Source organism: Oncorhynchus masou, chromosome 2 (assembly GCF_036934945.1).
Source record: "Oncorhynchus masou masou isolate Uvic2021 chromosome 2, UVic_Omas_1.1, whole genome shotgun sequence".
NCBI classification, from domain to species: domain Eukaryota; kingdom Metazoa; phylum Chordata; class Actinopteri; order Salmoniformes; family Salmonidae; genus Oncorhynchus; species Oncorhynchus masou.
Window position 1 is genome coordinate 8,651,614 of NC_088213.1, and position 15,282 is coordinate 8,666,895.

Consider the following 15,282-nt stretch of genomic DNA (forward strand, 5'->3'; position numbering starts at 1 on the left):
ACCTCCACCACAGTATCTCCACCACAGTACCTCCACCACAGTACCTTAACCACAGTACCTCCACCACAGTATCTCCACCACAGTACCTCCACCACAGTACCTTAACCACAGTACCTCCACCACAGTATACAACTCTCCACCACAGTCTCCACCACAGTACCTCCACCACAGTACCTCCACCACAGTATCTCCACCACAGTATCTCCACCACAGTACCTCCACCACAGTACCTCCCACCACAGTATCTCCCACCACAGTACCTCCACCACAGTATCTCCTCCACCACAGTACCTCCACCACAGTATCTCCACCACAGTACCTCCACCACAGTACCTCCACCACAGTACCTCCACCACAGTACCTTAACCACAGTATCTCCACCACAGTATCTCCACCACAGTACCTTAACCACAGTACCTCCACCACCAGTATCTCCACCACAGTCCACCACAGTACCTCCACCACAGTACCTCTTAACCACAGTACACCTCCACCACAGTACCTCCACCACAGTACCTTAACCACAGTATCTCCACCACAGTATCTCCACCACAGTATCTCCACCACAGTATCTCCACCACAGTATCTCCACCACAGTACCTCCAGTACCTCCACCACAGTACCTCCACCACAGTATCTCCACCACAGTACCTCCACCACAGTACCTCCACCACAGTACCTCCACCACAGTACTCCACCACAGTACCTCCACCACAGTACCTCCACCACAGTACCTCCACCACAGTATCTCCACCACAGTACCTCCACCACAGTACCTCCACCACCACAGTACCTCCACCACAGTACCTCCACCACAGTATCTCCACCAGTACCCAACCACAGTACCTCCACCACAGTACCTCCACCACAGTACCTCCACCACAGTATCTCCACCACAGTACCTCCACCACAGTACCTCCACCACAGTATCTTCACCACAGTACCTCCACCCACAGTACCTCCACCACAGTACCTTAACCACAGTACTCCACCACAGTACCTCCACCACAGTACCTCCTCCACCACAGTACCTCCACCCTCCTCCTCCCATCATGGACCTGTATGAGGTCTTCACAGGAAGCAGGCTGGATGTCATCACTGAGGAGGTGCTGAGTGGAGATGAGGAGCGTGGGGAGGAGCACCAGGAGGAGTTGAAGGAGGAGGAGGTGAACAGGGATCTCCCTACCAAAGAGGCCTTCGTAGTGGTGTCAGAGAGAACAGAGACTAGAGAGTTGTCCTCTACCTTCCAGCGTTTCTCCACGGATACCAACGACTCTCTAAGGTCCGTAATACAACACCTGCTTCATTGGTCCATTTGCACAGATATAATTTTTGGGGGTTTGTTGCTGTCACATTACCCAACCTGATACACAACACAAACATCCCAGGCTGACAGGGGTACTTAGGGGTAAAGTGCCTTGCTCAAGGGCACAACTGTAGTAGGTAGTGTACAGGATCCTCCTGCTTCCGGCTCACTCCCTGAAGACTCCCCTTTGCAGGCAGGGGTTCGAACCGGCAAACCTCTGGTTACTGGCCCGCCCCTCAAACCTCAAGGCTACCTCCACCAAGGCTACCCCCCCCCCTTGGGTGTCTAATGCACTATGTATATAATCTTTGCATGACATGATGCACGCATCAATCATTTAATAATGGATACAATAAAGTGATCATCATCAGGTTCGAGGCGTATGTCCCGTCTTCAGATGAGGAGGGAACCCCATCACCTGACAGCTCTGTGGACGGACACGATGACGTGTTTGAGGAGCACAAGGAGTCGGAGGTAAGGGGAGGGTGTGTGTTGTGTCGGAGGTAAGGGGAAGGTGTGTGTTGAGTCAGAGGTAGGGGAAGGTGTGTGTTGAGTCGGAGGTAGGGGAAGGTGTGTGTTGTGTCGGAGGTTAGGGGAGGGTGTGTGTTGTGTTGGAGGTAAGGGGAAGGTGTGTGTTGAGTGGAGGTAGGGGAAGGTGTGTGTTGAGTCGGAGGTAGGGGAAGGTGTGTTTGTGTCGGAGGTTAGGGGAGGGTGTGTTGAGTCGGAGGTAGGGGAAGGTGTGTGTTGAGTCGGAGGTAGGGGAAGGTGTGTGTTGAGTCGGAGGTAAGGGGAAGGTGTGTGTTGAGTCGGAGGTAAGGGGAAGGTGTGTGTTGAGTCGGAGGTAAGGGAAGGTGTGTGTTGAGTCAGAGGAAGGGGGGATGTGTTGAGTCAGAGGAAGGGGAAGGTGTGTGTTGAGTCGGAGGTAGGGGAGGGTGTGTGTTGAGTCAGAGGAAGGGTGTGTGTGTGTTGAGTCGGAGGAAGGGTGGGGTGTGTGTGTGTTGAGTCGGAGGAAGGGTGGGGTGTGTGTGTTGAGTCGGAGGAAGAGGGGGTGTGTGTGTTGAGTCGGAGGAAGGGGGTGTGTGTTGAGAAAGGAGGTAGGGTGGGGTGTGTGTTGAGTCAGAGAAAGGGGAAGGTGTATGTGTTAATTCCATGTGAATATACCCTTGATCTAGCCTGAGTGCCAGTCTGTGTGTGCTCTCCTAACAACTTCTACAGGCAGATTTGCACTCAGGTGAACCTTGACCCTCTGTAAGAGTTCATTTCTGCTGTGCCTTCAGGACAAGGTGAATAACATCAGGACTAAGCTGGAGGAGAAGGTGGTGGAGATGGAGAACTTTGCAGGACATCTAGAAGAGATCTTCCTCACTGTGGAGGTACAACAACCACTATTACTGACACAACAACTGCTATTACTGACACAACAACCACTATTACTGACACAACAACCACTATTACTGACACAACAACCACTATTACTGACACAACAACCACTAGTACTGACACAACAACCACTATTACTGACACAACAACCACTATTACTGACACAACAACTACTATTACTGACACAACAACTACTATTTCTGACACAACAACCACTATTACTGACACAACAACCACTATTACTGACACAACAACCACTATTACTGACACAACAACCACTATTACTGACACAACAACCACTATTACTGACACAACAACCACTATTACTGACACAACAACCACTATTACTGACACAACAACCACTATTACTGACAACAACCCACTATTACTGACACAACAACCACTATTACTGACACAACCACTATTACTGACACAACAACCACTATTACTGACACAACAACCACTATTACTGACACAACAACCACTATTACTGACACAACAACCACTATTACTGACACAACAACCACTATTACTGACACAACCACTATTACTGACACAACCACTATTACTGACACAACAACTGCTATTACTGACACAACAACCACTATTACTGACAACAACCACTATTACTGACACAACAACCACTATTACTGACACAACAACCACTATTACTGACACAACCACTATTACTGACACAACAACTGCTATTACTGACACAACAACCACTATTACTGACACAACAACCACTATTACTGACACAACAACCACTATTACTGACACAACAACCACTAGTACTGACACAACAACCACTATTACTGACACAACAACCACTATTGCTGACACAACAACTACTATTGCTGACACAACAACCACTATTACTGACACAACAACCACTATTACTGACACAACAACCACTAGCACTGACACAACAACCATTATTACTGACACAACAACCACTATTACTGACACAAGAACCACTATTACTGACACAACAACCACTATTACTGACACAACAACCACTATTACTGACACAACAACCACTATTACTGACACAACAACCACTAGTACTGACAACAACCACTATTACTGACACAACAACCACTATTACTGACACAACCACTATTACTGACACAACAACCACTATTACTGACACAACAACCACTATTACTGACACAACAACCACTATTACTGACACAGCAACCACTATTACTGACACAACAACAACTATTACTGACACAACAACCACTAGTACCGACACAACCACTATTACTGACACAACAACCACTATCACTGACACAACAACCACTATTACTGACACAACAACCACTATTACTGACACAACAACCACTATTACTGACACAACAACCACTATTACTGACACAACCACTATTACTGACACAACAACCACTATTACTGACACAACAACCACTATTACTGACACAACAACCACTATCACTGACACAACAACCACTAGTACTGACACAACAACCACTATTACTGACACAACCACTATTACTGACACAGCAACCACTATTACTGACACAGCAACCACTATTACTGACACAACAACCACTATTACTGACACAACCACTATTACTGACACAACAACCACTATTACTGACACAACCACTATTACTGACACAACAACTACTATTACTGACACAACAACCACTATCACTGACACAACAACCACTATTACTGACACAACAACCACTATTACTGACACAACAACAACTATTACTGACACAACCACTATTACTGACACAGCAACCACTATCACTGACACAACAACCACTATTACTGACACAACAACCACTATTACTGACACAACCACTATTACTGACACAACAACCACTATTACTGACACAACCATTATTACCCCACACAACCATTGTTACTGACACAACAACCACTATTACTGACACAACAACCACTATTACTGACACAACAACCACTATTACTGACAGCAACCACTATTACTGACACAACAACCACTATTACTGACACAACCACTATTACTGACACAGCAACCACTATTACTGACACAACCACTATTACTGACACAGCAACTACTATTACTGACACAACCACTATTACTGACACAACCACTATTACTGACACAACAACTACTATTACTGACACAACCACTATTACTGACACAACCATTATTACTGACACAACAACCACTATTACTGACACAACAACTACTATTACTGACACAACCACTATTACTGACACAACCATTATTACTGACACAACCACTATTACTGACACAACAACCACTATTACTGATACAACCATTGTTACTGACACAACAACCATTGTTACTGACACAACAACCATTATTACTGACACAACAACCACTATCACTGACATGACAACCACATACACACATAACAAAGACACATCCACAGGTTTTCAACCATGGATCTGTGAGCCAACCCCGTTTGGGAGCCCCTGATCATCGCTTAATGAAGCGTTTCATATCTTTCAGGAGAATTTTGGTCGTCAGGAGCAACACCTGGAGCAGCACTGCAACGATGTTCTCCAGACGTTGTCCCATCGTTACGACGAGCGAAAGCGCTGCGCTGGGGAGGAGAAGAAGAGGAAGTTGGAGGCCTTGTACACTCAGCTGCTGGGCTGCGGACGCACTCTGGACGCATCCAAGGACCTGATTGAGACCGCCCAGGAACTGTACCGCACCGAGGACAAACGACTCTTTCTACAGGTGTGTTGTAGTGGGTCGGTCGTCACAATGACTTATTCAAGATTAAATCATTGAATTGCTAATATAGCTTTATAACTTGAAATAACGTTGAAACGTTTAGAAGTTTGTGATAACTTTGTTTTGCTCTGAGTTGTGTTTTTTGTTTGTCACACCATTCTGGGTAAACCCGAGACACTGTCGGGAGTGAAAAGCCCAGGAGGCCGTTCCTGAGATACTGGAACCAGCGCACCTGGCAACGACGATTGTACCACGTTAAAATGTGCTTCGGTCACTCGTTTAGCCCATTCTAACGTTCAAACGAACAGTGACTGAATGCCTCAATGCCTGTCTGCCTGCTTTATATAGCAAGCCACGGCAACGTGACTCACTTTCTGTAGGAGCGAACCATTTTCATGGGTGATGGTGTGGTGTACCTAATAAACTGGCCACCAGTGTATATTCTATGGTCTTTGTGATGTTTTAGTCTGCCAGTTAAAGGTTTTTATGAACTTTAAAATGTTAATGACCGCTGGAGGAGTTGACTTTTGATTATGTGAACCTTCCCTTGACAGGCTGTTATGCCCACCATGAAGAGGTAAAGTTCTTAAAGGAGACTAACACTTCTGCCTGAGAATACAACAGAACTATACTATACTATACTATACTATATACTATACTATACTATACTATACTATACTATACTATACTATACTATACTGTAAGACTAACATTGCTAGCCCTGAAGTATAAAACATTTTATCCTGGTTCTAGATTTGTCCATTTTAATTCCAGATCCACCATTTTATCCTGGTTCCAGATCCATTTTATCCTGGTTCCAGATCCATTTTATCCTGGTTCTAGATCCAGATCCATTTTTATCCTGGTTCTAGACTATTTTACCCTTTCTAGATCCATACCTGTGATCCATTTTATCCTGGTTCTCCATACCTATACTGATCCATTTTAGGGTTCCAGATCTATTTTATCCTGGTTCTAGATCCATTTTATCTAGCATTTTATCTGAGATCCAATCCTGGTTCCAGATCCATTTTACCTGGTTCTAGATCCATTTATCCTGGTTCTGATCCATTTTATCCTGTTCTAGATCCATTTTATCCTGGTAATTTTATCCTGGTTCTAGATCTATATCCTGGTTCCAGATCCAGACTGGTTCTAATCCATTTCAGCCTGGTTCCAGAATACAACAGATCCATTTTATCCTGGTTCTATACTATACTACTCCATTTATCCTGGTTCTAGATACATTTACTGGTTCCATATTTGTTCTCTTGCCAACACGCTTGATAATATATGTGTTATCTTGTTGCTTATTCTGAATGACCAAAATAGGACTTGGCAAGGCACTATCTGGAACCAGGCTATAACAAAGCATATAAGTGTTTGTTTACTACTGCATGGTATACTGGTTATACATGCAATCTGTGATTTGCTATACTGTAACTGCCTGATTAGGAGTGTTTCATTATGCTTGACTCCAGAGTATTCTGAAACCAAAATAGCTTCGCCTAATTAGCCAGATCCAATTTTATCTCATTTCTAAGCAGTATCCAATTTTTGATCCTGAATAGGGTTTGTTGACAAATCCATTTTTGAATCCTGGTTCACATCCAATTTCATTTCAGTGTTCGTTTTAGGTGGGCCATTTTCATCCTGTTCAAAACATTCGATCCAATTTTGTATCCTGGTTCCAGATCCATTTTTCATCCTGGTTCTAGATCTCATTTTATCCTTATTCCAGATCCATTTCATCCTTATCCATTTTATCCTGGTTCTTAGATCCATTTTATCCTGGTTCTGGATCCATTTTATCCTGTTCCAGATCCATTTTATCCTGGTTCTAGATCCATTTTATCCTGGTTCTAGATCCATTTTATCCTGGTTCCAGATCCATTTTAGCCTGGTTCTGAGATCCATTTTATCCTGGTTCTAGAATCCATTTTTGCTGATCCTGTTTTGTTTCCCTAGATCCATTTTATCCTGGTTCCAGATCCATTTTATCCTGGTTCTAGATCCATTTTATCCATGGTTCCAGATCCATTTTATCCTGGTTCTAGATCCATTTTCATCCTGGTTCCAGATCCATTTTATTTTTGTTCCATCCCCTTTGATCCATTTTATCCTTAAAACCGGTTTATTCAGATCCATTTTATCCTGGTTCCAGATCCATTTTATCCTGGTTCTAGATCCATTTTATCGTGCCAAAATGTGTAGATTTGCCACATTCTTGTTTTAAAACGTTTCTCTTGTGCCAACACGCTTGATCCATTTGTGTTATCTCTGTCGTGCAAAATTGACCATGACAAAAATTTCTTGCCTCCGTAGGAAAATGTTGGCAAGGCACACATTCTTGTTTTAAAACGGCAAATGTTCTCTACGCCTCGTGCAAAAATGATGATAAGTCTTGTTTGTTTCTCTACGCCTCGTGCCAAAATGTGTAGATTTGCCATATTCTTGTTTTTAAAGCGGCAAAATGTTCTCTAGTCGTGCCAAAATGTGTGATTTGCCACATTCTTGTTTTAAAATGGCAAAATGTTCTCTGCCTGTGCCATTATGTGTAGATTTGTTTCTTGTTTTAAAAAACGGATAATATTCTCTATGCCTCGTGCCAAAATGTGTAACGCCACATTCTTGTTTTAAACCAAAATGTTCTCTCGCCTCGTCCAAAATTAGATTTGTCAACTAATTTTAAACTCATTTAAACTAAGCAGTGCCAAAATGAATGTGTTTGCCACATTCTTGTTTTAAAAGGCAAAATGTTCTCTACGCCTCGTGACAAAATGTGTAGATTTGTTTTTGTTTTAAAAGCGGCAAAATGACGCCTCATCCAAAATGTTCATTTGCCAGTTCTTGTTTTAAAAACGGCAAAATGTTCTCTGTCGTCCCAAAATGTGTAGATTTGCCACATTCTTGTTTTAAAACGGCAAAATGTTCTCTACGCCTCGTGCCAAAAAATTTGCCACATTCTTGTTTTAAAACAGGCAAAATGTTCTCTCGTGCCAAAATGTGTAGATTTGGCATTCTTGTTTTAAAATGGCAAAATGTTCTCTACGCCTCGTGCCATTTCTATATTTGCAATTCTTGTTCTGAAAATGTTCTCTACGCCTCGTGAAAATGTTTTTGCCACATTCTTGTTTTAAAATGGCAAAATGTTCTTTAACCTCGTGCAAATGTGTAGATTTGCCACATTCTTGTTTTAAAACGGCAAAATGTTCTCGCCTCGCCAAAATGTGTAGATTTGCCACATTCTTGTTTTTAAAACGGCAAAATGTTCTCTAGGCCTCGTGCCAAAATGTGTAGATTTGCCACATTCTTGTTTTAAAACGGTTCTTGTGTAGATTTGCAAAACGGCAAAATGTTCTCGGCCAAAATGTGTAGATTTGCCACATTCTTGTTTAAAACGGCAAAATGTTCTCCTACGCCTCGTGGTGTAGATTTGTCTAAAATGTTCCTCTACGTCCACATTCTCTAACCAAATAGGCTCTACGCCTGCGTGCCAAAATGTGTAATACATTCTTGTTTTCGGCAAAATGTTCTCTACGCCTGTGAAAATGTGTGATTTGCCACATTCTTGTTTTTTAAAACGGCAAAATGTTCTCTACGCCTCGTCAGCCAAAATGTGTAGATTTGCCACATTCTTGTTTTGAAAAACGGCAAAATGTTTTGTCCAAAATTCAGAATCAAAAACGGCAAAATGTTCTCTGCTCGAAAATGTGTAGATTTGCCACATTCTTGTTTCCGGCAAAATGTTCTCTAGCCTCGTGCCAAAATGTGAGATTTGCCACATTCTTGTTTTAAAATGGCAAAATGTTCTCTACGCTCGTGCCAAAAATGTGTAGATTTGCCATATCTTGTTTTTAAACTGTTCTCTACGCCTGTGAAAATGTGTAGATTTGCCACATTCTTGCTTTAAAACCAAAATGTTCTCTACGTCAAGACCATGTGTACTTTGCCATTCTTGTTTAAAATAAAATCTCTACGCAAAAATGTCTCTGATTTGCCTTTTGTTTTAAAATGGCAAAATGTGTAGATTTGCCATTCTTCCAAAATGGCAAAACCCATCCATTCTCCACGCCTCCATGCCAAATTTTATGTTGTTTTTTAGATCCCCCTTTGATCCATATTCTTGTTTTAAAACCGGTTTATTCAGAAAAATGTTTTAATCTACGACATGCCAAAATGTGTAGATTTGCCACATTCTTGTTTTAAAACGGCAAAATGTTCTCTACGCTCGTGCCAAAATGTGTAGATTTGCCACATTCTTGTTTTAAAACGGCAAAATGTTCTCTCGCCTCGTGCCAAAATGTGTAGATTTGCCACATTCTTGTTTTTAAAAACGCAAAATGTTCTCTACGCCTCGTGCCAAAATGTGTAGATTTGCCACATTCTTGTTTTAAAACGGCAAAATGTTCTCTACGCCTCGTGCCAAAATGTGTAGATTTGCCATATTCTTGTTTTAAAACGGCAAAATGTTCTCTACGCCTCGTGCCAAAATGTGTAGATTTGCCACATTCTTGTTTAAAACGGCAAAATGTTCTCTACGCCTCGTGCCAAAATGTGTAGATTTGCCACATTCTTGTTTTTAAAACGGCAAAAATGTTCTCTACGCCTCGTGCCAAAATGTGTAGATTTGCCACATTCTTGTTTTAAAAAAAATGTCGGCAAAATGTTCTCTACGCCTCGTGCCAAAATGTGTAGATTTGCCACATTCTTGTTTTAAAACGGCAAAATGTTCTCTACGCCTCGTGCCAAAATGTGTAGATTTGCCATATTCTTGTTTTAAAACGGCAAAATGTTCTCTACGCCTCGTGCCAAAATGTGTAGATTTGCCACATTCTTGTTTTAAAACGGCAAAATGTTCTCTACGCCTCGTGCCAAAATGTGTAGATTTGCCACATTCTTGTTTTAAAACGGCAAAATGTTCTCTACGCCTCGTGCCAAAATGTGTAGATTTGCCACATTCTTGTTTTAAAACGGCAAAATGTTCTCTACGCCTCGTGCCAAAATGTGTAGATTTGCCACATTCTTGTTTTAAAACGGCAAAAATGTTCTCTACGCCTCGTGCCAAAATGTGTAGAAAATTTGCCACATTCTTGTTTTAAAACGGCAAAATGTTCTCTACGCCTCGTGCCAAAATGTGTAGATTTGCCACATTCTTGTTTTAAAACGGCAAAAATGTTCTCTAAAATGTAGATTTGCGCCTCAAAATGTTCTCTACGTGTGCCAAAATGTGTAGATTTGCCACATTCTTGTTTTAAAACGGCAAAATGTTCTCTACGCCTCGTGCCAAAATGTGTAGATTTGCCACATTCTTGTTTTAAAACGGCAAAATGTTCTCTACGCCTCGTGCCAAAATGTGTAGATTTGCCACATTCTTGTTTTAAAATGGCAAAATGTTCTCTACGCCTCGTGCCAAAATGTGTAGATTTGCCACATTCTTGTTTTAAAACGGCAAAATGTTCTCTACGCCTCGTGCCAAAATGTGTAGATTTGCCACATTCTTGTTTTAAAACGGCAAAATGTTCTCTACGCCTCGTGCCAAAATGTGTAGATTTGCCACATTCTTGTTTTAAAACGGCAAAATGTTCTCTACGCCTCGTGCCAAAATGTGTAGATTTGCCACATTCTTGTTTTAAAACGGCAAAATGTTCTCTACGCCTCGTGCCAAAATGTGTAGATTTGCCACATTCTTGTTTTAAAATGGCAAAATGTTCTCTACGCCTCGTGCCAAAATGTGTAGATTTGCCACATTCTTGTTTTAAAACGGCAAAATGTTCTCTACGCCTCGTGCCAAAATGTGTAGATTTGCCACATTCTTGTTTTAAAACGGCAAAATGTTCTCTACGCCTCGTGCCAAAATGTGTAGATTTGCCACATTCTTGTTTTAAAATGGCAAAATGTTCTCTACGCCTCGTGCCAAAATGTGTAGATTTGCCATATTCTTGTTTTAAAACGGCAAAATGTTCTCTACGCCTCGTGCCAAAATGTGTAGATTTGCCACATTCTTGTTTTAAAATGGCAAAATGTTCTCTACGCCTCGTGCCAAAATGTGTAGATTTGCCACATTCTTGTTTTAAAACGGCAAAATGTTCTCTACGCCTCGTGCCAAAATGTGTAGATTTGCCACATTCTTGTTTTAAAAACGGCAAAATGTTCTCTACGCCTCGTGCCAAAATGTGTAGATTTGCCACATTCTTGTTTTAAAATGGCAAAATGTTCTCTACGCCTCGTGCCAAAATGTGTAGATTTGCCACATTCTTGTTTTAAAACGGCAAAATGTTCTCTACGCCTCGTGCCAAAATGTGTAGATTTGCCACATTCTTGTTTTAAAATGGCAAAATGTTCTCTACGCCTCGTGCCAAAATGTGTAGATTTGCCACATTCTTGTTTTAAAATGGCAAAATGTTCTCTACGCCTCGTGCCAAAATGTGTAGATTTGCCACATTCTTGTTTTAAAACGGCAAAATGTTCTCTACGCCTCGTGCCAAAATGTGTAGATTTGCCACATTCTTGTTTTAAAATGGCAAAATGTTCTCTACGCCTCGTGCCAAAATGTGTAGATTTGCCACATTCTTGTTTTTAAAACGGCAAAATGTTCTCTACGCCTCGTGCCAAAATGTGTAGATTTGCCACATTCTTGTTTTAAAACGGCAAAAATGTTCTCTACGCCTCGTGCCAAAAAACGGCAAAATGTTCTCTACGTAGTGCCAAAATGTGTGCCACATTCTTGTTTTAAAACGGCAAAATGTTCTCTACGCCTCGTGCCAAAATGTGTAGATTTGCCACATTCTTGTTTTAAAACGGCAAAATGTTCTCTACGCCTCGTGCCAAAATGTAGATTTGTCACATCGTGCCAAAAAAATGTGTAGATTTGCCACATTCTTGTTTTAAAATGGCAAAATGTTCTCTACGCCTCGTGCCAAAATGTGTAGATTTGCCACATTCTTGTTTTAAAACGGCAAAATGTTCTCTACGCCTCGTGCCAAAATGTGTAGATTTGCCACATTCTTGTTTTAAAACGGCAAAATGTTCTCTACGCCTCGTGCCAAAATGTGTAGATTTGCCACATTCTTGTTTTAAAACGGCAAAATGTTCTCTACGCCTCGTGCCAAAATGTGTAGATTTGCCACATTCTTGTTTTAAAACGGCAAAATGTTCTCTACGCCTCGTGCCAAAATGTGTAGATTTGCCACATTCTTGTTTTAAAACGGCAAAAAATGTTCTCTCTACGCCTCGTGCCAAAATGTGTAGATTTGCCACATTCTTGCCACATTCTTGTTTTGCCACATTCTTGTTTTAAAACGGCAAAATGTTCTCTACGCCTCGTGCCAAAATGTGTAGATTTGCCACATTCTTGTTTTAAAACGGCAAAATGTTCTCTACGCCTCGTGCCAAAATGTGTAGATTTGCCACATTCTTGTTTTAAAACGGCAAAATGTTCTCTACGCCTCGTGCCAAAATGTGTAGATTTGCCACATTCTTGTTTTAAAACGGCAAAATGTTCTCTACGCCTCGTGCCAAAATGTGTAGATTTGCCACATTCTTGTTTTAAAACGGCAAAATGTTCTCTACGCCTCGTGCCAAAATGTGTAGATTTGCCACATTCTTGTTTTAAAACGGCAAAATGTTTTCTACGCCTCGTGCCAAAATGTGTAGATTTGCCACATTCTTGTTTTAAAACGGCAAAATGTTCTCTACGCCTCGTGCCAAAATGTGTAGATTTGCCACATTCTTGTTTTAAAATGGCAAAATGTTCTCTACGCCTCGTGCCAAAATGTGTTTGATTTGCCACATTCTTGTTTGTAAACATTCTTGTTTTAAAGCAGCAAAATGTTCTCTACGCCTCGTGCCAAAATGTGTAGATTTGCCACATTCTTGTTTTAAACGGCAAAATGTTCTCTACGCCTCGTGCCAAAATGTGTAGATTTGCCATTCTTGTTTTAAAACGGCAAAATTTCTTGTTTTAATTTGCCACATTCTTGTTTTTAAACGGCAAAATGTTCTCTACGCCTCGTGCCAAAATGTGTAGATTTGCCACATTCTTGTTTTAAAACGGCAAAATGTTCTCTACGCCTCGTGCAAAATGTGTAGATTTGCTTCTTGTTTTAAAATGGCAAAATGTTCTCTCGTGCCAAAATGTGTAGATTTGCCACATTCTTGTTTTAAAATGGCAAAATGTTCTCTACGCCTCGTGCCAAAATGTGTAGATTTGCCATATTCTTGTTTTAAAACGGCAAAATGTTCTCTACGCCTCGTGCCAAAATGTGTAGATTTGCCACATTCTTGTTTTAAAATGGCAAAATGTTCTCTACGCCTCGTGCCAAAATGTGTAGATTTGCCACATTCTTGTTTTAAAACGGCAAAATGTTCTCTACGCCTCGTGCCAAAATGTGTAGATTTGCCACATTCTTGTTTTAAAATGTTCTTCCTATAGCAAAATGTTCTCTACGCCTCGTGCCAAAATGTGTAGATTTGCCATTTCTTGTTTAAAACGGCAAAATGTTCTCTACATTCTTGTTTTAAAATTCTTGTTTTAAAAAAATGTTCTCTACGCCTCGTGCCAAAATGTGTAGATTTGCCACATTCTTGTTTTAAAATGGCAAAATGTTCTCTACGCCTCGTGCCAAAATGTGTAGATTTGCCACATTCTTGTTTTAAAATGGCAAAATGTTCTCTGTTTTCCTCGTGCCAAAATGTGTAGATTTGCCACATTCTTGTTTTAAAACGGCAAAATGTTCTCTACGCCTCGTGCCAAAATGTGTAGATTTGCCACATTCTTGTTTTAAAACGGCAAAATGTTCTCTACGCCTCGTGCCAAAATGTGTAGATTTGCCACATTCTTGTTTTAAAACGGCAAAATGTTCTCTACGCCTCGTGCCAAAATGTGTAGATTTGCCACATTCTTGTTTTAAAACGGCAAAATGTGTCGTGCCAAAATGATTTTTGCCACATTCTTGTTTTAAAACGGCAAAATGTTCTCTACGCCTCGTGCCAAAATGTGTAGATTTGCCACATTCTTGTTTTAAAACGGCAAAATGTTCTCTACGCCTCGTGCCAAAATGTGTAGATTTGCCACATTCTTGTTTTAAAATGGCAAAATGTTCTCTCCTACGCCTCGTGCCAAAATGTGTGGATTTGCCACATTCTTGTTTTAAAACGGCAAAATGTTCTCTACGCCTCGTGCCAAAATGTGTAGATTTGCCACATTCTTGTTTTAAAATGGCAAAATGTTCTCTACGCCTCGTGCCAAAATGTGTAGATTTGCCACATTCTTGTTTTAAAGCGGCAAAATGTTCTCTACGCCTCGTGCCAAAATGTGTAGATTTGCCACATTCTTGTTTTAAAATGGCAAAATGTTCTCTACGCCTCGTGCCAAAATGTGTAGATTTGCCACATTCTTGTTTTAAAACGGCAAAATGTTCTCTACGCCAAAATGTGTAGATTTGCGTTTTAAAACGCAAAATGTTCAAAATGTGTGCCAGATTTGCCACATTCTTGTTTTAAAACGGCAAAATGTTCTCTACGCCTCGTGCCAAAATGTGTAGATTTGCCACATTCTTGTTTTAAAAAAAAATGTTCTCTTACGCCTCGTGCCAAAATGTGTCCACATTCTTGTTTTAAAATGGCAAAATGTTCTCTACGCCTCGTGCCAAAATGTGTAGATTTGCCACATTCTTGTTTTAAAACGGCAAAATGTTCTCTACGCCTCGTGCCAAAATGTGTAGATTTGCCACATTCTTGTTTTAAAAAATGTTCTCTACGGCAAAATGTTCTCTTGTTTAAAAAAAAAAAAAGCGCCTCGTGCCAAAATGTGTAGATTTGCCACATTCTTGTTTTAAAATTTCAAAACGGCAAAATGTTCTCTACGCCT

The 15,282-nt window shown here is 41.1% G+C and overlaps 1 protein-coding gene across 1 annotated transcript in view; it reads left to right on the forward strand.

The window, feature by feature from the left end:
• The window catches only part of LOC135552433 (fibronectin type III and SPRY domain-containing protein 2-like), a 70,513-nt gene that overhangs the window by 2,193 nt on the left and 53,038 nt on the right, over positions 1-15,282 (forward strand). Inside the window, exons 2-5 of the mRNA XM_064984042.1 lie at positions 1,029-1,282; positions 1,678-1,780; positions 2,584-2,679; positions 5,181-5,424. Of these exons, the coding sequence (XP_064840114.1) occupies positions 1,053-1,282; positions 1,678-1,780; positions 2,584-2,679; positions 5,181-5,424 (673 nt within the window). The 5' untranslated portion in view covers positions 1,029-1,052. The remainder of the gene's footprint in view (positions 1-1,028; positions 1,283-1,677; positions 1,781-2,583; positions 2,680-5,180; positions 5,425-15,282) is intronic.